The following is a 26297-nucleotide window of genomic DNA, read 5'->3' as shown; positions in this document are numbered from 1 at the left end:
CAATGACACTGATCTCTTTCTGATTTATCAGATAGCTAGGTGAATAAATAAGTCTCTACTGCTTTTTCTACAGCTATAAAATAATTGATGGACTCCTCTGAGAACTAATTATCAAATCTTTTGAGTTTTTCTTTCAAGGAACAAGCATTATCTTTCCATTTAGGAAATTCCACTGCAGTGCACTTTAGCAAAGACTGCCTAATTACAGGAGCTCTGGAGCACGTGAAGCCATTCATTTAAATAAAATGTTAACACTGGAGACCTGTTCCTTCTTAATAATTTTTCCCTGTCGTTCTTTCATCATATATTTTCATAGTTATGAAATGCTTTTACTGTTTACAAAAAGATTATAGAGCGATTGTCATGCCCAATGAACCCACTTACTGACAAAGAATAGGATTCTTCTGTATGACTTATGTCAATGTGGACAGTCAAAGTATAGCAGTAAGTGATAAATGGGCACCATTCCAGATTTGTAATTTTTTTTTGTCTGTATCCTCCTTGCCAATGCACCCAGCTTTCATGCTGCAATTGCTTACCCATGCTAGGAGCCATGTCCTATCCTAGGTGAGGCAGTTCATTTGACATTAGATACAACCCGGCAGCAATATCTCCATAACCAATGTTAAAGAACATGTTTTCTGACACTCTGTGAAAGCAAGGAAACATGGAAGGCTCTGGTGATTGCCAAGACAACTTCTTTTAAACATCTGTCAAAAGCAGAAGTAATCAGAGCACAGCTAAAAGATCATGTCATAGAATCACAGAATCGTTTGTGTTGGAAGGGACCTTAAGGATCCTCTAGTTCTAAAGACCCTGCCATGGGCAGGGATAGCTTCCAGTGGAGCAGGCTGCTCAAAGCCCCATCCAACTTGGCTTTGAACACTTTCAGGGATTGGGCATCCACAACTTCTCAGGGCAACCTCTTCCAATACATCACCACCCTTATATTAAGGATTTTTTTCCTAATACACAATCTAAACCCACTCTCTTTCAGTTTAAAGCCCCTCCTCCTTGTACTATCACTACAAGTTTGTGCAAAATGTCCCTCTCCATCTTTCTTGTAGATTACCCTTAGGTACTGGAAGGATGCTACAAGGTCTCTCCAAAGCCTTCTTTTCTCCAGGCCGAACAATCCCAATTCTCTCAGCCTGTGTTGGCTTTCTGGGCTGCAAGCAATATTACCAGCTAATTTTGAGCTTCTTATCCATCAACATACCCAAAGTCCCCCTCCTCAGGGCTGCTCTTTCAGCTGGGCTCTGCCTAGCATGGATTTGTGCTTGTGATTGCCCTGACTCAGGTTCAGGACCGGAGTTTCTGGCTACCAAAGCCCAGTCAATAGGCTTAACTTGCAAAAATCCCTATAACACATCCTGATTCTTTTCCTACTATCTTTCTGCTAGTTTCTGTACATTATATTGTTTCAACTGGGATATTCCTTTTATAATTTATATATTTAATATTATTCTACTGACTACTGAAAATATGCGTAATAATAAAGCGATCATTTTTTCTGCATGCTATATCCTCAAGGTTTAATGAAGTATTGGAATTCCAGGAACTTCCAAGTCCTAATGCCAGCTCTGACTAAGTAACTTCTCTGTTTTGATTTATTCATGCTTGCACTGACATTTTTTATTAGTAACTCATCTTCCAAACTGCTAAATTTTGGTTATGTTCCCTAAACAACAACTTAATAAGGTCAGGGTGTTTACTGGAGATTATGTGATAAGTATTGTATACTGTTTTTTAACAAAAAAACTTCTACAAAGATTATTTCTTGCAATTCTTATACTGCCTTTTAAAACACAAATAATATACAGATGGAGATCATTTACAAGACAGAAAGAATTAGAACAAATAAGTACTTGTGTTATTTTCCCTACAGAAAATGTGAAGTGATATAATCACAAACCAACTGTTTCACGTATTGCCAAAAATGATCAAAACCACTGCCACCTAATACATGTGCATACAACATGGGGACTCACATAAAAAGGTAGAATTTTATGCTTTCGTCATGGTAGAGAAGACAAATCTCACTATTTGTCATGGAGTAATGGGAACCATTCAGGCAGAGAATGAACAACAACGTAACCAAGTAGATGCCATAGATTCCTCTTGACAGAGAGGCTCCTCGTGCATTACTGAGTTAAGTCATAGTCTGCATTTGCTGTGCCTGCTGAAACTGTAGGCTCGGTGTAAATCTCAGTTGATGGTAAATAAGAGAGAGCAATCCAAATTAGACAGATGGCCCAAATCCAAAATACCCACTATAAACTATATTTACTATTACAGAGTCTTATGCACAACAGTTTTTTAATCTGTCTGTACAGAATTACATTTCAAATTGAATCCAAGCACTGCATACCAATGAATGAAATGTCAGGCTTCAAAAAACAAATAAAAAGATTCTTAAAATAAATTATATTTCCTTTGCATTTTTGATTAACAGACCCACACACATCTCTACCCCCAACTGCCTTGGGATGACTGGGACAGTGCAATGATTTCTAGCTGCTGAATTTCTCTTTTGTTTTGAAGAATCTGGGATAGTACCAGGGATGAAGCCATCTCTATTTTCAGCTCCCTTAACACTTGGTGTTTAATAATCCCACAAGCCATTTTTGGTGAAAAATGTGTTCCAAGAGGGAACAGTTCAGCTCTTTCTGTTTTGGTCTGCTCATACACTTTCTACTCCTCCCGTATAGACAAACTTTACCTTTGAGGGTCACAGTTCTGCCTTTACCAAAGACTGAAGTTACTATCAATGACAATGGTGGAGGATATTATTTGTTTTACTATAGAGTTCTACTATCAAGGGCCTAGAGGAGGGAACCCAAGAGTTCCCCTGTACTCAAGGCAGTAAGAAGAGCAAAAAACAGCTAATTGTGTCAGAGACAAAAAACAAAAAAAAACCAAAAAAAACCAAAAAAACCAAACCCCTAGTATAAAAGGTAGTCTTCTCTCTGTGTCAAATGCACATTAAAAGGACTTTAGTGCTTATACTGTGTAATATCTATTTCTTCTCACTTATTCAGACTGAGTTTGATTATGTTTTGATTACATTCCCTGTCTATAACCCCAGTGGCACATGGTTTTACTTTCAGAAATGTTTTATTTTGAAGTGGAATAGGACACTGACTTGTAAAATGCTGGGACATGCACATTAGGAGCATGCATTCATGGAGAGCTCAACAGCTGGCCAACAGAATGAACACATTACCACAAGACTACTGGGAATTAGTGAGAGAACTAGAAAGCACAAGCAGAGGGGGAAAAATACTCTTCACTAGTTTCACATTGGATCTGACATATTTCAGACAGATGAAACAAAACCCATAAAAAATCTCAAGAGACAGTCTAGTTTATTTAGGGGCAAAATTTTAACCTCAAATCAGAAATCTATATTATTCTACCAGGAAATATTTGCCTAAAAAGAAACTGTGATGTTCTGATCTCTTTTAAAAATCTGTCTTCAGAATACTTTTTTTTTTGTTCTCATTGTTCTGCGGTAATTACAATTATGTATCTTGCAACCAGTTTGTTTGGGGTAGAGGACAGAGTTGGACGTCTTCACATTGCAATTGATAGGAGTGTAAAATCCTGTCACTACGTCTGGTAACTAGTCTTCCAGCGCATACCTCTTGTGCTGTGCAGATATGAATCTGCTCCCCTCAAAGATGTCTATTTCCCCCCTAATATCTAAAATTTTTTCCCTGACTACTGACAATTTCAAAACACAGCATTTTTTTGGTGAAGCAATGCATTAGATCTATAAAATTCGTCCTGCAGCTATGAAATCAGAGAGTGCACCTGAATTCCACTATCTCATATCATTCACAATGTAATTTATCATGCTTTATATCACATCAATCAGTAAATTTCCTTCAAAAGAATGCTCCTGGCCTAAAATAAAACACAACCAAGCATATGTACCTTAACCCACTAGGACAAACTTAACTAAAACTTTCTATTTCTCTGGGAACAGCAACTCGCATTTTAAAATTCTGGTTGTTGAATAATATTCAGTTGCACACTGAAAAAATAAATTCTGATTTCCTCATTTTGAGATTGTAGATGATTTAGCAGCAACAAGAAAGAATACAGAAGAGCTTAAATTTTTTACCCTTCCATTTTCACAATTATATGATTTTGCTGAAACAAAAATAGCTTACGTTACCATACAGTCAAATAGAAAAGTTATACAGATATTCAAAAATAGATAGAATAAATTTAAAATATAGATCCAAATAGTCAGATTAAAGGATTCAGTAATAATTTTCATTAAAAAAGTCATACCTCATACAATTTTGGTAGTTTGAAGACTCAAAATTATATAAGCAAAAGCACCAGTGGTAGGCCTATTAAGGATAAGCCTCTTCAGACAAACATCATGAACACTGTGGCAGATAAAAATAGATAAGGCAGAAAAACCTCACAATTATAAGGAGTGACTGATAGATTTCAGGTTTTTTTATTATTTTTTCTGCAAATTAGATTGCTAAATTAAGAGGAAAATTGTGATGCCTGCCATTTACATCAAGGTTGTTAATCACAAAAATATTATTTTGGTAGATGGGATCCAAAAAAAGAATCTAAGCATCAAATAAGAATCAGCCCCCCATAGTTCTTGAGGATCCTGATGTGCATAAAACCAAAAGCAAAATGTATCTACAGAATAGATGAAAGAAAAAAAACAACACAGGAAAAGTAAACAATAGTTAAGCTTGTGTACCCTGACATCTGTTCTTGAACTCCCTTCTCTTTTTCTGTCTCCCAGGAACTGCTTGTGTTGTTTTCTGGCCTGAGTATTCATATGAATACTTAGAAGTGATATTCAGAATTATAGACAGGTTGCTTCATATTTAATGGACTAGTTACTTCAAGATTAAGTGAGGGTTTTCTGTTTAGGGAATGGAGGTTTATTTACTTTATTTTCCTCTTACAGTTGCAGAGCTGTGAAATTAAGAAGTACATCTGTATTCAAAGTAAATAAATTTATCAAGTGACTACTTTTTATTTGTCAGTACTGTAACATTATTAAAACTGCAATTATAAGTAAAAAACCCATATATTTTCAGCTGTTAATTCTGTGAATTCCTCCTGTGACATGCTTTAGCAACAGTAAGGTGACATCATTAAAGGTCACAGCCAGAACTCAGAGTTTGACAGATGGGCTATTAATTGAGCTACCCCTCCTCAGAGAAAACAAAAATTTCTTAAGGTTTTACAACAACACTCCCTTAAAACAGAGGCCAGTGGAAATCATAGGGATGGAAAATCTGTTGCTATTTCAGTTGTGTATCTGGTAAGATGGAAAATTTTTCAAGTCTACACAGATGGTAAATAAATTTCTGCTACATGAGGCAGTTCCTGGAATAAAGAAATTTTCTCAAATAACAAGTGCCAATTTTTTTTCAGCAAGACTTATTTTTAACTTTCCCAGGGACTTGTTGCGAGAGCTGGAGAAGTGTCCTTTCACCTTCAGAATCCTGGTCTAACTCCAGAAATAGCTTCTAATGTCGTTCTCATCATAGATGAGTTTTCTTTACACTTAAAATGACATTTCAAAGCAAAGATGAAAGCTCCACAATTATACCTAGCTGCCGGTAAACACTCCCTGTGAACACAGTGGCTGAAAGGTAAGAAACTTCTATTTAAACCCTAAGACAATCATCAATGACTAACAGTGCTGACATTTAAACTGCCATTATTGTGCTTCATGGAGCAGTGCTGTTGACACAGGAGAGCTCGGTCTTCATGAACTAAGCATAATGGAAAGGACAGAGAGAAGGAGCCCACAGTTGAGGACAAAGTCATTGCAGATTATACCCACTAAGGAAGCTGTGAAAAGGACATGTAATAGGTTTTTGTCAGACTCATAAGTGGATTTGTGTATACATTTTACACAATTAGAAGAAATGAATGCTGGCCAGTAGGACTAGGAACTACTATCACTGCTAGAGAACTAGCACCTGACTGTTTGGGACCACTGTCCCCTTATACCAAAGTGGAGCAGAGTCATGGAAATAGCTCATCCTTTTCACCAACAACTTCATATTCCATTTCTAATCTGTTCTTGTGACTGTACAGCTCTGCTTGGCTACTGCCTTGATCATGAAATCAAACCCTGTGAAATGATGATCCTTGCAAGGAATAAATACACATTATTCTCATGTCACCAAGTGATCTTTCCCTTATATGCACATAAGTTCCAAAAAGCTAAAATTTTTAATATTGCACTCAGCTTAGTACATGAAATGAGGAAAAACAAACCCCAAAGCTTTTGTGAAAAGGCAAGTGAAGAGGGAAGAATCAGTGTTCTTAACATGCTGACTAGAAGGCTCTGGATGAAGAATTTTTGTGTCTGACAGAGTGTGGATGACTTCAAGAAAAAAATTAATCAACATTCTAATCTAAGGCTACTGCTACTATTCCCAAGAAAGCAAAATTTGGTAATATATGTATTTCTTCAGGATCTGATTAAAGCTGATTTCCCCACAGTCATAACTATTGATAGGCTTCAGTATGCAAAAGCACAATCCACTGATTTAAAACATACCTTGAAAAAGAACCTACAGTAAAAATTAAAATACATTTCTAAAAGCTTAATAAAATGTTCTGAACTGTGATAATTTAAGAGTCCTGCATAATATTTACACACAAGAATATTAATCAAGGTACAGATATAGAAGACCTCTTTGACTCAGGTATCAGTAGTATTGAGAAAGACCTGAAAACAGACAAACTGGTCAACTGGGAGTAATGTTCATGAGCTGAGAAAGCATTGAGAAATTAGGAGTTGAATTATCACTTTACATGGAAAATCAATTTATTTTCACCTATTTATTTTCTAGTCTTCTCCCACTTCTAAAACAGTCTCTCAAGGTCTCTGTCTTTTCCCCCCATCTCTTCTCTTATTCTCTGTCAATTTCGCATCCTATAAGTGTAAAGTCTAAACAGCACAGCGTTCATTTACCACATCATCCTGTCATCATCTAAAGCAGTAGAGTATTTGTAAACAGGTGAGTTTGACGTGTTGGAATAAATTCAGCAGATGCAGTGAGGTGTAATGTATACATACAGTCCCTACTAAATTTATGTGGGGTTAATACAGCTTGGCATTTATCACTAGAAAAGTGAGTTTCAGAAAATCTGGATATAAGAAAGTAGTTTGGTTTAGATTCCCAAATTTTTACTTGTGATCATGCTTTTTCATTTTCAGTGTAATAAATATGTCAACTTTTATTTTGAAGCTAAAATCACATCCAGCACAAGCCATGAGCTTTGGCACTGCTGAATTTTTATATGTCTTCATATCAAATAGCCATGAATCACATATCAATGATGACTAGTGCAAGCAAAACATCTTTTTTTTACAAGGTTGAGGACATCACCCAAGAGTTTAAAAGATGTAGTACAAGAACAGAATCAGCTCTATAAAGAATTTTTTTTAATGAGCATAAGAGATAACACCTTTTATGTTAAAGCAAAACTTTCCAGATGATTAAGATGCAGAATACTCAAATAGAAGCCTTTGTTTAATTGCATCTGCTGTGTGTAAAAAAGACTTGGGAGTTTGGGATGGAGGCAACTTACAGGAAAAGATAAATAAACTTCCATGTAACATAAATATTTTACATATTGCATTTGCTATTCTAAGTCCTATGTAAGATGACACTGCAAAAACCATGTGAAACTTAAGATATAAAAGTTATTGCTGTAATATGGCACATTACTGAAGAACATCCTTAAGTTACACTGATCTAATTTCTCATTAATATTGTGTGCATAAGCCAAATTCTTATGTTCCATTGTTGTAAAAGCATTAGACATCAGCTGTGACAGAGTTCTGAAAAGCAGCAAGGATCTGGTATACATTTGCTACACATTTACCCCAGTGCACCCAGATGCTCATGCATGCATTGTTGTCTCATTTTTTTTTTTCATAGGAAGAAAAATATCCCTGTAAATTTGAATTCATAACCATTTTAGGCTATATCCTCTGCAGATTGGAATAATTTTTGGCAGCCAACACAGTATTGTTTCATTTTGTAAAGCCATATTCAATACACCCTGTGTATTATCTGTGGCATAAACCTACTTGCCTTTACAAACCTCCTATGTTGCCTTTAAGATAGAGGAGTAAAAGGACATTAGCACAAGCAACACATTTTTAACTGTTTCAATCATATGTACCATCACAGTGGGAAGCAAAAACATCCCCAAAAACCAATCCCAAACAAAACACCAACCACTCCCCCCACAATTCTGTGGTAAACTCTTTGCAGTTCAGCTCATGAGAGTGGCTCTGTTTGTTTGCTCTTAACAATCACAAGAGAATTGGTGAGATACCTGTGGACTTACCCACCCCCATACTACTATGGTCAAATACACTTTGATAGCAGTGGCAAAGACCATATTGCTGAAAAGCCTCAGCCTCCAGAGCTGGTCAGGGTGGGCTGCTCTTCTCTGACTCCTCCTTTGACACAGCACCACTAACATAAAAGCTTTTGCTTTTAGCATAGGTCATGTCTGTAGTAGAGAGTTGTGATTAAAAAGCTGATCTAAAAAGCTTCAAAGGCTCTTTAATACAGGCAGTGGTGCTATAGTGCTGACTTTTCTGGTAACTGCAGTATTTACTGTTTTTTGATGGAAGCTGGTTCTCAGTGTGCCTCTCAAATCACTTGGTTTTCTCTTGATTGTTAATTCAAAGTGAATATTGTGCTTGTGAAAGTGCCAGAGGAACAGGTAGAGGAAACAAAGTTCTTTTTTAAAAGAATTTTTCTTTAACCAATGGAAAAATGTGTAATGGACAATGATGTCATGCAATCCAGAGGGTTTTGCTCCAGTGTTTTAACTTCACTTCCCATTTGTTAAATGTTTCTCATACTACACTTATTCTTTTCTTCCAAGACAGCTTTCCTAAAAAGTCTGATGTTTATTAAAAATCTGGTGTTATTTTAACAAGTGGTCATTGGTTCATTTAGCATGATCTACCACTGAGAATTTATAGACTGCAAACAGTAAGTAATTGGCCCTTACCAGCAAGGACTTTTAAAAGATTCATTTTAAAAACAAAACAAAAAATGTTTTAAAAGTTTTCTTCTAGTCAATATAGCAGAGCTAGTCAAAATTAAAAATCTCTGAGTGTACACTGCATGAAACTAAAGCTCTGTATGTTGGTCCCTGGAAGCACGTAGCATGATTTTGGTGAAGCAGTTGTGTGTAACTGTGAACGGGGTATAAATACAAATACTTTCATGACCATTTTAGGTAGCTCAGCTCCAAGTATAACTTGATGTGCAACAGTCTCTTGGTTTGCAGTCTAGACAACACTGTCAGCCTTTAAAATTTATTGCTGAACACTGTCACAAAAATGTGCCAAAGTAAAATTTGCATAAAGGTTATACTGTAATGGCCTGGCAATCATCCCATCCTGTTCTGAGCTTGTTTTAAATACTTTTCACGTTGTTTGAAATACATCATACTTCAGTCCAAACACAAAGGAAGTCTGTGGGAAAGCATTCTTTAGCTTTCCAGATGGAGATAATATTTATGATACATATTACTGTGAGAGCAACAGAGAAAATTCATGATCATGTAACCACAATAATCAGAGTGTTTTATGACCACCACTTTCTACTAATTATCATAGATAATTTTAAAAATGTAAATCCAACTGGTTTAGTCCATTTATGTTTTTGAATCACATTTTTATTATTAAATGTTATATTTAGAAAGCAAGGTTTCAATGTAAAACAGAGAAACAAATATTCATGACAGCCAGAAAGCCAGAATGGTTCCATTTGTGTTTTTTTTCAAAGAAATCATACTTTGTTTTGCTTTACTTGCACCTCTTGCCACATTCTTCCCAATGCCTTCAAAACTATGACCATTTAATAGCAATGTGCAAATGCAGCAAATTCTTTGTGGTGAAGCAACTGTAGATTTCAGTAATAATTGCCCACTGTACTAATACTGCAGACTGAAGCTCTGAGTTGTGGGTAGCAGCTAATCTTTCAAAAAGATGTTGTGGCTTAAGATCTATCACCAATTTTTTGCTTGTGTTCATCTTTACATTAGGAGTTCAGTAAAATAAATCCATGGTCTTTTCTAAAACCTTTAGAATATTTGAGAATCTTTAAAAGAACTATAGAAAGTTTGAAAATTATAAAAGATGCGGAAATGGCACAGAAGCAAAACCAGATATCACGCCTGATAAAATCAATTTCTGCTGTTTGAAAGATCATCTTTAAAAAGAGATTATCAGATTTCCAGTATTTGCATTTGCCATTGTCCTTTACAAAATTAAGAAAAAGCAATTCCTAGATGCCAAGATTATATTATTCGTCTCGGTATATGAAAGTGAAGCTACTGTGGCCAACATGCACGTCTGAATTGTACAGGAAGTATAGATAGAGGGTCATATGATTTGAAAGTAATTTTGCTGTGATAGATAACACCTCTATGGTAACGAACTTCCTTAGTCTCTAAATTTACAAATTACTATAACATCCAAATTTAGCAAGGCACTTCAGCACCATCTAGGAATGCAGTAGTTACACTGAAATCCATTAATGTTTTTTTAATGTCTAGATTTATGCACTGAAGAGTTGCTCTTTCATGATCATAATGAAGCAGTGAAGCCTGGGTCTCCTATGAGAACTCACACTACACGCATTACTGGCCACACTTGCCGAATTTCCAATGATCATTATAAACTGAGAGGGTGGATTTTTCCCCCTGGTTGTTGAATTCCTCCACTAGAATATTTGCAAGGTGCTTGTCTTTAAATATACTCAGTGGGAAAAAAACCTGTGAGAAATTAGTGCATTTATATATCATATTTTCTAAGGTACAAGTGAAGATAATTGACTTAGAAAATCAACAACTTTAAAAGTTTTCATCTTCCTTTGAATGACACACATTTGCAGACTGAATCATAGAAAAAAGTAAATTCAATTCCCTATTGCAAAAATCAAGATACAGCAAAATGCGTATTTCCATTTTTGTTTAAGATTTCCTGCACATTCTTGTTATTTTTGTTGGTTTTCATTTACATTTTTATCTTCTATGTTTGTCTTTCCTATGCTGACTTGTAATGCAACACCAGCAAGCCTACATATTACTTCTTACATCACAATATTTTAGACTGGATCCTTCTTAAACCAGTGTCTATAAAATAAAAACAAAAAACCCACTGTCCTGGGTTGAGCTGGCAAAACGCCAGCTGTCCAGGACAGAGTGAAATGGGGTTTTTCCTCCCCCCAACCAGCTAAGGGAAAAAAGAAGAGGGGGAGGGAAAAAAAACTTTCAAAGCAGGTTTATGCTGAAACTAACAATGTGTATTTATACAGAAAAGAGAAAATTAAGAGGAAACTATAATATAACACACACTTACACAAGTTATGTGTAACAAGAAATAATTTCTCACTTTTCAGTAAACACAAATTTTACTATTTTAACTACAAATTATTTTAGAGAAGTTAATTTTTTAGAGACAGACTTAAGCAGAGAGAAAAGCTAAGAACAAACATTTTACTTCTCTAAGATAACATGATGTTAAGCTGGTGCTCTGGGCTTGGGCCTCCCCATCCCTCCTGGGACAGCAGAGTGTCTTGCTGGCACCACAGCTGTGAAGCAACTGCCTAAGCCACTCCCACACACCAGCTCTTACCCCTTTTGAGATGATGCAATATGGTATGGAATACAATATTATTGGCCAGAAGAAGTCAGCTGTTAGCTAGCTCAGTCCAGCTCAAGTCAGCTGACAATTCCCAGGCCTAGCTGAACTTTTAAAACTTAAATTTAGGCCCATCTGGCCAAACTCACAACACCCACTGTAAAAGTCTTAAAAATTAAATTAAAAATGGTTATGAAAAAAAGAAGAATGAATCATTAAATTATTCCATGTCAACAAAAACTGAACTGAGGTAAAGGGGGACTAAGACTTCCAAAAGACATACCCGTGACAGGTGTGGAAACTTGGTCTCCAGTATATTAATAGCAATAAAAAAGAGAAATACCTAATATGTTGAATACTATTGTTCACAACAAGGTCACATCACTTTTAAAATGCTTAGTTGAAAAAGATTATGCAATGTGAATAGAAGTGATGGCATGGAAAATGTTGCAAAGAAACAATTTTGGTAAAACAGTTAGTACTTTTGATTTTTTGCGAAGCTTTCCTACTACCTCTTCCAGGTACCTTAGTGGGAGCCAGCAGGCAAAGCTCCACAGGTTTCATGTGTGCATCAATTTACAGGGTGATATAAACAGAAGCTCCTGGAGGAACCTAGCTTTCTAACTTGCCATAGAAAGCAAAGTCTTAGTATTGTAAATGATTGTAATGAGAGATACTCAGCCTTCTCATCTCATGCACACATGTAATACTCAAGGAGCAAATATGAATAAAAAGGTCTAATTCAAGTAAGTAATTTTTTGTTTGCTTACATTAATTAATTATAATTGATGATATAAAGAATTAAACTTTATTGCAACAATACAGGAAATGTAAAACAACATTTTAAAAACTCACAGCCTTCCCGTGGGGAAAAGACACTGTTCCAAATTTACCTGTGTCACCTCAGGTTACCTTCTACCCAAGTTTCTTTCAACATTTACTGCCATTCTTCTGATAATCTTGTTCTTAAATTATTTTTCATCTCTTTGACACTGGAAGCTACTCTTATGCTGACATTATACTGTGTCTCTAAGTATCCTTTCCAAACCACACACCACTTGATCTAGAAATTAGGATTAAAATAGTAGCAGTAATAGTGAGTATTAGGAATAGCTCTGACTGTTATATTCTTTGCTCTTGCAAGAACGACTTGGAGATAACATTAACAGTTTGAAAATGGAAAGCTTCTAAGCAGGCCACCATCAAGAACTGTAAGCAGTAAATATCATAAGCAATTCTCACAAAAAAGAGATGAGGAATTTGTTTGCCCAAAAGGGCTGATTTCAGAGCAACTTTTTTTTCTTATATCTTTACAACCTGAAATATAGAACAAAGGGGATAAAAAACCCTAATTATTGCAATGAATGACAGATTTTCAGTAAACTTGTATACTTGCGAGTGTAGAGGCATGCAAGTGTAAATACCTTATCCAAGTTAAGAAAACAATTGATCAGGTAACTGACAATTTTGACACATAATTATTCATTTCTCCAAAATTTCTTTTGTATGTGGAATTAATTGGTATTTCACTTTTTGTTAAACTCCATGGACTTTTACTCAAACTATTCAGAGAGACACTTTACATGATGACTTTTTACACCCATACTGATCCATCATTCAAGAGATCTGTCTTAGCCTTGTTTTAAAAACTGCATTTACAAAATGCTGATTATCACTGGCTGCAACACCATAGATGTGATTGTGTCTGGGAAGTGAGTGGTGAGAATGTACTGTGAAACTGTATGCCTCAACCCAGCTTTTTATGCTGATGCTGAATAAAGAAGCTTTTTTTGCGCTGTAAAGAACTTAAGTGAATATGTTAGAGTTCTATCGTATTAGTGTACCTGCCCAACATGCCCCAGCAGGGATTTTTCTGGCTTTGCCTAAGCTTGATGAGATGACCAATTTGGTGAAAGCATAAAATGAGGCACATGCAAAAATTTGAAAGATTCCTGAGAAGATAATGGCCATTTTCTTCCATTTTGCAATCAGTGTGCAATAAATATTCTCCTTTTGTTGGTATTCTCTTAATAGTTGATACTCTTCTGGTTTTGTATGATATTGCTCTTTGAAAGTTCTGTTGCCTTATATATATAAACATATATATGTGAGCTCTTGTGATACCCCAAGCATTACAGCTTGCTTATTATTTCCAAAGATTATTCCAATCTTTGGAAATTCAGAATGTACAATTCTCAAGTGAAGTGACCTTTTTGAAATCAAAAATTTACTTAACCCACAAAAGCATACAGAAGGGTCTAGTTGGTGTATCCACGTATAGTTAATCCATTTATGCTTCTGAACCAGTAATAAACATCATGTTGTAGCTAAACTGAATTGATTCTCAGTCAACACAAAACCAGAACTGCTTGATTACTGTATATCTCTCAATTAGACCTAACATCATTAACTTCTCACAATTAAATTCAGGTTCTTTCAATTTCCGAGCCTTAGGAAGTCTTTCTGAGAAAACAAAGGATAAGGGGATGCTATGTATCAACAATCTGAACCCTGGCGACTTGCAGGAGCAAAGAATGCTGCAACAGCTGGATGTGTTTGCAAAAAGCATCGTCAGTGTCAGTACATCCATCATGACTGAAGCAATTTACTGAAATGGAGTTAGTGCTGGTCAAAGATGCTAAACTTTAAGCCCCTTAAGCCCTCAAACCTGCATCCATCTGCAGAGCAAGCACGGCAGATCCACACTGCCTCAGTTTGAAGACAGCTGATCTAAAGATAAGAGAGAAGGTCATGCTCTCCTGCCATAATTAAAAGCAGTTTAAAGTATGTTAATTAGGAACAGATTTTTGAGAAGAATTTAGTACCAGCAAGAGCAAAATGGTGTCTACTCAAAGGTCCTAAGTTCTTAACTGCCATGGAAGTGCCTGAAGATCAGCACCTTTCTATGATCATCCAAGGTGCTACCTTGAGATTTCGATGCCCAAAAACCTTTAGCAATTCATCTATCTCCATGTGCCTTTTCCCATATTCTGATCTTTATGGGCACATATTTATGTGCTACTATAATTGACACTGAGCATTAATCAGACAGTGGTGTGTTTTAGGCTTTCACTGCACTGTTTGAACTGCTGACATTGAGAGAAAAGGTTTTATATACCATTCTCAATCCTTTAAGTCTTCCTGTCACTGCAAAGCAAATACTTGGCTTTTATGGATGGATTCAGTTTCAAGTCTGTAGTTTTTCTAATGTTTTCTTAAAATTAAAAAAGTGGCTTTCAGGGGAAATTTGTAAACATAGGCGCATTTTTCATTGCACCCTGTTACCAGCACAGACAGGCTTTTGTAAAATAGTGCATGGTTAGATATAAGTGAAAAAATCCCATATGCAGGAATGTTGTTTGTAGAAGTGTCCTGCAAACTTAGAGATAATACCACAAGATCATATCTTTTCCCTTTTGCCATACATTTTACAGTAGTTGGCAAAAATATTTCTTTAACCAAAGTGGTATGAGGTATCCTTCAGATTTACAGACTCCAATTCCTTTTACATTACACACAACTTCACAGTTGCTACAGCCATGTAACACCCAACCTCCCCTGAACCAACTCCTTGTTTTGTTCGTTTTTATGCTCATGTCCTTAGTTTGTTTCACTTGTTAGTCTCACTGGAATTTTTATAGTCTGTCTTTTAAGATATTTAATAACACAAATTGTACACACATTTTCAAACACTCCTCTCATGACTGTACATTTAAAAGATGAGTATGTGACCTCAAGACAAAATACAAGGAGATACATGGAATCCAGCATAATCAAAGCTATTAAAACCATAACGTGCTACACCTTGCTAACAATATGAAATATATACCACGCCAGCAACTATATGATATCTGCAACTATACTTAGTATACTTTCTTTTTATTTTTACACTTGAGAAAAAAGAAAATTAAATACTAAAGTAGAGCAGCTAAAATTATGGTTATAATAGTCAAATAGTTCTCAAATATGATGTTAATTTGGTTATTTTTCTGTTTTTAAACTTGAACCATTTTCTACAGATAGATAAGTTCAGCATTTCTGGTACAGCTAGCCAGGTTTCTGTTTCTTAATTGCAGCTCCAAGCCATTAATGAGAGATCACTTGAACAGTTACTGCATTAACTGTGATTGCATAAACTAACAAAGGAAGGCTGGCTTTGATGGCTTCTGAAATCTTTTCAAAAAGTTGCTTACAGCTTCTAACCATATCAATCTAGTGTTAGTATTACCCAAGTGTCTACACAAGGAAGCAATGGCCAGCAGCTCAGGAGTACTTTAGATATGTGAATTTTAGTGAAACAGCTACTGAGGCACTGTAGCTCATAGAAGAAAACCCATGCAATTAATAGAAATCAGATTTATATAAAAAAAACAGACAAAAGAAGCTGTCAAATGATTTATAAAAAAAAAACAGACAAAAGAAGATGTCAAATAAAAAAAGGCAAAGAGAAGTAAACAATTACAAATTGGTTATTAGCTAGAATAAGCAGCATAGCTGGGAAAGCGAGACTTTAAGATGAATTCCATTGCGCCACAGTTAGCATGTTTCCTTCCATTAGAGCCAATGGGAATTTTACTGCCAGGGAATCTGTCCATTAAAGTTTTGCAATGATTCCCTTCCTTACTCTGTGAAGACAGAGAAACTCTGGTTGCTTTAAAATTACAAGACATTGTTTCAAAGTCAGCAATATTTGTTTTTGCAAGAACATATGCTCATGGGCCTGAGCTAAAAACCAAAGAACTACTGCAAAGTGTTTCCGCTCCTTTTTTTCCTTTTAAATTTTTGTTGCACTGTTTCTCTGTTCTTTTTTCTCAATAAGGCTTCCAAACTCCTGGACACAATCTGTTTCCTAAGAGGAAACTCAAAATTCTAGCTGATAGCAGCAGAAAACCAAAAATAAAACCAAATCCATAGGAGACACTTTTATCCTTGAACAGCATGTATGAAAAATATAAAATAATATATATTAAGTGAATATAAGACACCATCCAAATTCATAGTGCAACCATTTTCAGACCTTAAAAAGAGCTCCTAAAATTTAATTGTCGTATAGACATACATGTCTTGAAACTGTTTGAATTTGATAAATTGATGAAACAAAGGTGAAAATCACTCTTTCTCTGTAATGAATTAGGCACAGTATCACTGTCACACGAAATTGGGGGAAAATGATGGAAAAAATCTCTGCAGTCTATAAGCATCCTACCTTTCTTTTGCGCAGTTTCACTTGACTGTTTGAATATTCTTGTGTGGTCAAAAGATTCCTTACATGTAAACACTGAATGTCTTCTGTTGAACTGACATTTGAAAGGCATTTGTTTTCAGAGGCCACTTGAGGTTCTGTGAAACCTCTTTCATCCAGACCATTTTCCACTGTTGGGATGTGAGAGCAAGGAAAAGATTGCATAAGACAGTTGCTGGATTCCACTGCTGAACAGAGCTGTCTATCACTACTGGGGCATGGTTCAGAAGAAATCACAGTCTCTACCACATTGCACTCAGACTTTCCAAGCCCGTCTTTGAAAGCATCAGATTTCCGGCGCTGTTGTGCAATTACAGCAGTATGAAGCAGCTGCTTCCCAGGCATAATAATTTCTTTCACATTTGGAGAATTAAAACAATTTTCTTTCTCTACATCTACAGCTTCATTTAAGCCTTCATAATTACAAAGCTCCAGGCTTTGGCCAATATTGCCACAAACTTCTTTTTTCATCTCCTCTTTAGGAACTGTGTCACAGTCAGGTTCCTCACTTATATCTCCAATTATTCCAGATGATTCAGCTGCCTTGTTACCCTCTGTTATTGGTACCATCTGTGTTAAGGACTCTGCTCCATCTAAACTCTGCCCTTCATCTTTTGATTCACTTCCTACAGCAGCGATGTGGTAATTAACACCATCCAGGTTGAGTGCTGAATAGTCAACCTCATCATCAGATTCATGGACGAGGGTTTCTGTGCTGGCTTCCAGAAAATGCTCCTTGTTCTCATGGTTATCGTTTTCATCCACCTCGTTCGAGACATTCCCCAGATGCTTTTCAGGGAAGCCAGTTGCCTCTCCACTATGGCAGCATTCTGGAAATGAAGCACATTTTTCTTTCTGGTCCACGCTCAAAACCTCATCTTTTTCCATACTTGTCTGCAAGGTATCAGCTACAAGTCCGTGATGACATGCTGTATTATACTCCACAGACTCCAAAGTCAATTCCATCCACTGGGTCACATGCTCTTCCCAGCTTTTCTTTCTGATTGCTAGAGACATGTCATAACAGTTCAGCAGCAGGCTGCAATGTACCTTCCACAGAGAACCAGAGATGTCATGGCTGCTGTGCACTGCTCCAGAGGGAGAGAGTGTTTCATCATTTTAACATCTGCAGGAAACAAAAAAAGACTGTGTTACTGAATCAATTCCAAAAAAAAAAAATTAAAAAAAAAAGGAAAGGAACAGTTTAAACAAAAGTCTAAAACAAGATAAGACTGCAGGACCAGAAGGAAATGAATTTAACTGACTCTTTTGTTTAAAGTTTTAATACTTTCAATACAAAAATTAACAGCAGTCATAATTCAGTATAACTTTTTTTTTCTGATTATTTTCCAATATCAAGTAAATAAAAATTATATAAACAGGCACATGGACAAACAAGTAGTTCCAGAGCCAAAATTTGATAACAAGCTTCTTCTCTTAACTGTGTCTGTCGTAATGTACTAATTTTGAAGGGTATAAATGACATTATATCTTATGGTTGCTTTGCACTCAAAGTTACTTTATTTTTTTCTCATACCTGTGGAGTGCAGAATTCTGGCTGTTTCCCAAAGAGATAGAGAACTTGAGGGTTATTCTGAATTTATCAAAGTTATAAACTACTTGTCTTCTGAGTATCTTTGGCCCATTCAGTGGCTCTCGTTTTTATTGTTATTATTATTAGTATTATTATTATTATTAATTATCTTCAAGACAAGTTGTAATTACACGTGTTACATGCAAGAGCAGAGGAAATCAGTTGTCATGTAGTAATAAAAAAATTAAATCATAAAATTGTGTGATAGTTTGGGTTGAAAGAGGCCTTTCAAGTTCACCTAGTTCTACCCCACAAAATACAACTCTAATTAGAAGAACTAATTTAAGCTTTTGGTGTATTTCCTTACCTCAAATACATGATAAATCCTCAAAAAAAACCCAAAACAACAAAACCCCCCTGCCTTGCTGAATACATTCATGATCTTCTAGTGTAAAGCAAGGAAGAAACTTATTTAGGACAGGGCCCTCCAGGAGGCAGCTTGTGAGCCAGTGTGGTTGGCTGTAGCTTTGCTACTTACCTGGACTACCCAGCTCTGCCAGAGCCCACTGTACCTACTTGGTTTTCCATGTGGGTAATTTTCACTGACTCTGTATTAGGCTTTCAGGATGATGAGATTTGAGGCACATTAATCTTATGTCATTGCATGGATATATTAGCACAAAGGAAATACATCATATTAATTTTATAAAATTATAAAAGCAAATCAACAAGTTTTTTGTCAAAGAAGAAAATAAAACTTCTAGCTCATGAAACATTAGAAGTTCAAGGAGCAGACACTTCTACTTTTCACTCCCTACATTAGAATTGTCAGCACTTAGCATGGATCTGCTTTTTGATTTCAGCAATAAAGAAGATTAAGTACTGAGTTTGTTCTGGGTCATTTCAGTCCACTAAGGCAAATTATGATTGCCCACCAGGACACAAAGCTGCCTTGACAAATCACATGCCTGAAGGTATAAAAGTGTTCATCTTGAAAGAAATGTAGAATTATGTCTGTGTAACTGAACCTCTGTAAATTATGTCTTGACAAACTGACTTTCAGAATGGACTAGTACACACTCCTATATCTTAGCCTTCTTTTAGGATGGCAAGCTTCATTTCACATTCACATTTTCCACCTCTGTGGAAACTCTGCTTAAAAAGAACACATATTCATAAGGTAAGAGAATTCCATGCACAAGTCATTAGCGTGTGGGAGGCTGAGCAAAATGGAAAATAACATACAAGGCCAGGCCAAAAGAATTATCTGCATTCAGAGGTAAAATTTAGTAGTAAGAAGTTAATAGAATTTTATAATTCTATCTTCTCTTCTGGTCAAATATGACAGCAAGCCTAAATTAAAATCTGAAATTAAATTATTGAATGAATTTGCAACACATTTGCATTCTAATTCTGACTTGATCTTTATATTTTCCTGCTATTTCTAAGTATGTATGATCCAAAATTACCATAGAGTGCAAAATCAATATTGATAATACTTTTAACTTCTGTTACAACTTTTTCTGATGGACACTAAAGCTCCTCAAGACCAAATAAATTAGTTTTACAAGCACCACCAGGTTTTGTTCTGACCTTTGAAAAGAGGCATATTTACTAGAAGGGGCTACATGTTTTCTACTGTCTTCCATGAGCAAAGTTTGAAGTTGCACATGGCTGAATCTCATTTGCAGCTTTCCTTTCTCTTCTCCTACTTGAACAGTAGCCCCAGCTGCTTTACAGAAAATTAAACATGGTTCCTACAGCAATATAGGGGATTTTCTGACAACAACCAAGAAAAGACACTAGTAATATGATGAAGCTAAAAAATACAACTTCCTAATGACATACATTCATCTACCCTTCCAAGGTTTAGGCTGCTCTTAATGTACAGAGGGCAGGCTCTCAGAGAGTTAATGGGTGTGTGCTAATCTTGCTGCTGCTAAATGGAGTTACACGTGTGCAGAAAGGAGAGAACAGATCCCTTACTGTTTTTAATTTTTTTGGATGTGGAGAGTTATATTTCATGGGGAATGAAAAACAAACAAATTTTACTTTAGGAACCCTTCTGTTTTACTCTCACTACCTCTAGTTTTGGCTGCCTCACAGACTGCAGAAAAATGATTAAACAGAACAATATAAAATACTTTGTTTGAAATGCAAGACAAATAAGCATATGGCAATGATGCTTTCATTGTTCTCTAACATATAAGCATATGTAAGCACTAAATATGAAAACTCTACTGTATATATGCCCCTTCTCCAGGCAGCTACCAGTTCCTGAAATCCCCTAATTCCCATGGCACCTGGAGGAGCCCATAGCTTGGTGAAAGCTTATTTTTCTTCCGCTCCCTCTCCAACTCCTCAATGACTGTGTTAAACAATTCAGCTTAAAAATTATTCTCCTACTCTAATTGCTTGACACAGGCTGTCAAGGAACATATTTTCTCTTCTGGTTTTTTGATTCAGAATGCCCTACTTCCTTTCCCTCAAATGTAGACACATAAGCTATGCCTTGGAGGATTTATCACTCCAGACCTCTGAATGAAATCCACAACTGTGCTTCTTCCTCCACCAGAGACCAAAGTGCGCTGTCACTTTGCAGAAGAATGTATTCCTGTCTTGATCACTGCTTTTCTGCTATTGCTGCTTTTTTTTGTCAAGCAGCATCCTTGTCCTCTGAAAAATGTCCCACTCAAATTCATTTGAACTTTGGCCCAAGAGAAGAAACATCCCCCTTTCTCATTTTCTGTTCTTGCAATCCTACAACTAGAAACCTTGATATGTGATTTCTGCAGAATTTTTGAGACAGTCAGGTGAACCATTATCAGTATTTTGAAATGTATTGTGGAGTGAAAAGAACTTTTCTTCTGATCACAGACAGCATCTGTCAGTATGATACTATCTAGTCAGCTGTTGCTGTAATTCAGACTCATATTTTGTTTTTACTTTTCCATAGCACTACTTAGTACCACTGGCTTTCTGAAGAATAAAGGTTTGAAACAAAGTCATGAATGATAAAGACTTCTCCTAGACAAAATTTGATCTTGTGTTTGAAGAAAGGAATATTGGCAACATTGACCCAATAGACAATTCTTGACCAAATGAAATGGAAGTGAGCAGTGGGGGATCACACTGCAGCAGAACCCCCTTCAAGAGACCTCTGCAATGCTTCATGTTGTTTACAAAACTAGATCTCATTTTAAATGGATTTTATAATAATTTGCTGTCTGTTTCGTTTCACTGTAAAATATAATTGAAATGAAAATAGGGCAAATTTTTACGCTAGCTTATTTTTGGGAGCTTTGCATCTAGTCTCGCAGAACTGATAGTTACTTTACAACTGATAAAGCACAAAGTGATGATGAACGGGTCAGCTCTTCTATAGTTACATTGTCTGACATTTTCCTTCAATTAGTGTTTCTGTGATTTTTTCCTGAGAAACTCAAACTGTTTCCAGCAGGCTTTTGAAATTCAGAGAAACATCTTTGTCTCATGAAATTCCATTTATTTCTTTGTCTCATGCAATTCCATTCAGGTTTGGCTGTGCCATGCTTTTTTCAACACACATTTTGCCTTCTCTTGTTTCTCTCCTCAAGGAAACATGGCAGTCTACAAGAACTATCCTGAAACAGACCCAATACCTGTGAAAGCTGTGAAGACTGCAGCAGAAAGACCTAGGAGCTAGAGCGAGGATAGGAGGAAGGAGAAGCGAAGGAAGGAATGTCTGTAGCTGTGAACTACCTATACCTGTCCGAACAGCTTTTCTTTTGGGGCTTAGGAGAGGACACAGAAACATCTGGTTACAAGAGCGGGGAGGCAGAGGCACACAGCCAGGCTCTCTGTCTGTCTATCTCCTCTGTCAGCCTTCTAGGTCACAGGAGTGGAGCCCACTCGGTTTTTCCCAGAGTGGAAGAAAGGGATAAGGACAGAAACCTTGAGCCATTCAACAGCAGCAGCTGCCACATAAGCTGAGGCAGTGAATCTCATGCCATTAGGATGCAAGGGCTACGGCAAAAGCAGGCATAAGGAGGAAATGGCTATACAGGAGGGCACCTTGGTGGTATCCCCTTATAGCCAAAGCAAGGACTGCCACTGACCCAGGTGTGTTTACCCCTGCTGCCTTCACCAGTTACACCACACTGACAATTCATTGCACCATGTGCGACCTCCTTGGTGGAATAATTAGAAAAGCTTTGGAATGGACAAAGTTGCAGAGAACACAGGAGAGTCTGCAAAGTCCAAGTGACAGGAAAGTTTCTGAGAGGGCAGCCCAGAAAGCAAAGCCTCACTATCATGTCAGTGGAATTTTTTGCTAATACTTTATGTGGAATGAAAATATTTTCTGTTTAAATTAAAAAAAAAAAGCACAAAGCGCTAGCTTACAAACTTAAATGAGGATGAAAGACTGTTGCATTACATTTTTTACATAGCAAGCATATGTAAGCAATGGAGATCAAGAAGAAATATTTATTTTGTTATCATTATTTTATCTTCATTGGTCTGTGACCCCAGTCAGCAAACTTTGTTTAAGGAAGTCTAAGTGAACAGGGTCTGTTTCCTATAAACTCATCTCACATCTTCCTGTCTTCCTGGTCTGGCTCACATACAGTTCTTTCAGTAACTCCATACCAATCTCTGAGACAGAGTGTTGTTTACAAATAATTTGAGATAAAACACAAGCTTCTAGGTCTTCACTCAGCTATTTATTTTAAAATATCTCCTGTTATTTAAAATGCAATCCTTCATCCTCTTATTTCCTGGACATATACCACCCTTTGGATTCTACTAAAATGGAGGATCACCTTGTCTGCAGTTTATATGTAAGCAATCTTTGCAGTGCAGGGTTATAGATCATGCTAAACCCTGATGTCCTAGAAGACAAATATGAGGACGATTTGTCTTGTGGCATTAATCTAGTGAGTACCAGATGCATTGTTCTTTATTTCTTTTATATATAAAAGATAATCATGTAGGATTAAATACTAAAGGCTGTTTGAATGAATAATTATTTTGAAAATATTTACTACTTTATTCTAAAAATCAGAAAAAGAATAGTACTTTTAAGACAAATATGCCTTTAGAATGGAATAATAAGCCAACTGAAATATTTTATATAAATTTAATGGTGAGGTTTGCATGTGCATGCATGTGATACAGTTGTAAGTTATAAATTTGAACACAGATTAATAATATAGCTGATAACTGATTTTTGTACAGATAAACACAAACATACCCCAATAATGCTTTTTCACGTGGTACTTTTTTTTGATGAGATCTCTTACTGTTTGTTTTCAGCCATTAATCACTGAACAGAAATAGAGATACACTCTTTGTGAAGCAGCAGAAGGTGGCAAGTAATTAATACTTGGCAGAAGTCCATATCCCAAGTCCTGTTGCCTCCGAGAGGAGTTTAAGCTTCTGTGAAAGTATGCGATGAGTTTGTGATAATCTCACTTTTCAAGAAAAATCCTGCCTACACCAAGACAAATGAGTAAATGAGAACTGACTGACATCAGGTACATTGTATATATGCCTCTGCTTTAAAAGTTGCTTTCAAAGGACCCAAATAAAATCAACTTATATAACTATAGAGTCAGTACAGTTTACTTGACACTAATTACCTAAAATTTTTCTCTTCAGTTTCAGTCTGCATGCCTTTCAGAACAAAAATTCCTGATTAGCTGTAGATCAAACATCAGCATCCAAGAAAAGACAACTGACAATTTTGAGGAACTGAATCATAGAATCATAGAATCGATTGGGTTGGAAAAGACCGCCGAGATCATCAAGTCCAACCCTTGGTCCAACTCCAGTCCATTTACTAGATCATACTGAAGCATTTATTCAAAGAGATTCCACAACAAGAAACTGAAGTGATCATGAACCAAATGTTAGAATTGAAGAACAATACTCAAATGAGAAACTACTGAACTTGTAAACTCTGAAAGTTACCCAAGTTACCCTCTCTGCACACGGGAACAAAGGGGAGACCGATGCAGAGGGGAGAAATCTGGGAAACTGCAAGAGGAATGTTCTTCCATACTCATGGTAAATGCTTCTAGAGTCAGAGATGAACTTTATTTGAGGAAGACACAACGAGGCAGAAGGGAATCAGAGCAGGGATGGAGTAGTTGTGGGAAGTATAGCCTTTCTAGGATAAGATTTTCCCAATCTTTTCATCTCTGATCATTGAACGAAAGAGAAAGCAGAGTGATTTCTGGTCCATAAATCCCCAGCTTCTTACTAGTCTGCATAAGTGGTATCTCCACAGAAAATGAAGGTGGGAAGAATAGAGAGACTTGCTCTGCACACTTAGCCTTGGGGTGCTGCGAGCAACGATTGAATTTACCAAAAGCTGGGCTAAAATCAAATCAAATAAAGACCACTTGGTCTTGAACTACATATTTGCAAATCTGATTTCCACATGTAGTAAACTGGCCAAAAAATCTAATGAAGAATTAAAATAAAAATTAAAAAAGCCCAGAAACTAAACAAAATAAAAACTGAGAATATATATTTATTTTAAATATAATAGATTTGTGAAGGCAGCTATCAGAACCTGTGCTTTTCAGCTTATTCAAAATTCACCCAAATGCACTGGAGAGGTAGAAGATAAAATTGCATATGAAACTGTCAGTTGCCAAATAAAATGGCATGCAGTGATTTAAATAAAAAACTCTTCTAACTATAAATTCATATTAAAAGTCTCTATTATATCTGCTACCAATCAGGAAAAAACCCTCCAAACTAAGTCACTGTAGTTGGCAATCTGGAACTGAATTTCAAATTCAGTGAAAATTAGAAAGTATGTAGCACAGTAGGCAAAAAAGAGACTGAGCATATAGCATAATAAAATGTTTTCTAAATTTATGTGATGAACTTAAAACTATATGTAATTTTGGTAATTTCATTTCAGAAAGAGAAATAGAGTAGCAAAAGATCTATCGAAATCAATAAAAAGGATTATAAATATGGTATAGCTTCTGTCTGATGAGCCATGAAATACATGAATGTTTCCTGCCTGGAAAAGATGGGATTTAGAGCTATATAAAAATCAACAGTGCCATGAGGAAACAGAACATTTATTCATTCTGCCTCACATTACAAGACCTTGGAGAAACCGAAGTAGAAATAGAAAGCAGAAATATTAGAATAGAAATAAGATTTTTTTTTTGCTTATGCAAGTAAATAAATAAAAGCTACTATGTATAGTAAACTTAAATTATAACTGCAAAAAGTTTGCTATTTCTTATGCAAGAAACACCACGCAAGAAGTTAATCAAGCCATGCACCTGAAATCATTCTTCTGACTTGAAAAGGATTTCCTCTATCCTTAGGGGATCAGTTTCATTATCCCTTTAGCAAACTATTTTCTTTTCTGCTTTACAGATTATGACATATGTCATATATGCTCATTATAGCTTGCTGTCAGTGAAAATGTGTAACACACTTAAGATTGTTACCATCCTTTCTTTAGAAGATATTTAACATGTTACAAAAATTGTGATACTGTCCAGCAGTATTATAAGATCTCAATACATTAGACATCACAAAATATAAAGTCAAGTTTGCAAGTCCATGCAGAGACATTCAAAGCTTTGCTTCTTTTCTGAAAATATTATTGACTTCTAATATGTGAGCCCAAACTTTGTCAATATGCCTGAATTTATTGCTAGAAAACATAAAATATCATGGAATTGCTTTATTTTCTCTTCCTCAAAAAGTAGCTGCATTATCAGTGCTCATCACTGTATAAAGAAGAGCTTTTGCTTGTAGCCAACATATGACCTCAGTGGATTTTAGCTTGGTGTTATTTGTATTTGGTTTATTTC

At 36.1% G+C, this 26297-nt stretch overlaps 1 protein-coding gene across 1 annotated transcript in view; it reads right to left on the bottom strand.

The window, feature by feature from the left end:
* Positions 1–26297, bottom strand: part of DLC1 (DLC1 Rho GTPase activating protein) — a 254667-nt gene that overhangs the window by 181327 nt on the left and 47043 nt on the right. Inside the window, exon 4 of the mRNA XM_071556429.1 lies at positions 16896–18057. Within this exon, the coding sequence (XP_071412530.1) occupies positions 16896–17948 (1053 nt within the window). The 5' untranslated portion in view covers positions 17949–18057. The remainder of the gene's footprint in view (positions 1–16895; positions 18058–26297) is intronic.

The sequence above is a fragment of the Pithys albifrons genome, chromosome 5 (genome assembly GCF_047495875.1).
Source record: "Pithys albifrons albifrons isolate INPA30051 chromosome 5, PitAlb_v1, whole genome shotgun sequence".
Classification (NCBI taxonomy): domain Eukaryota; kingdom Metazoa; phylum Chordata; class Aves; order Passeriformes; family Thamnophilidae; genus Pithys; species Pithys albifrons.
This window is presented reverse-complemented; position numbering and strand designations above follow the sequence as displayed.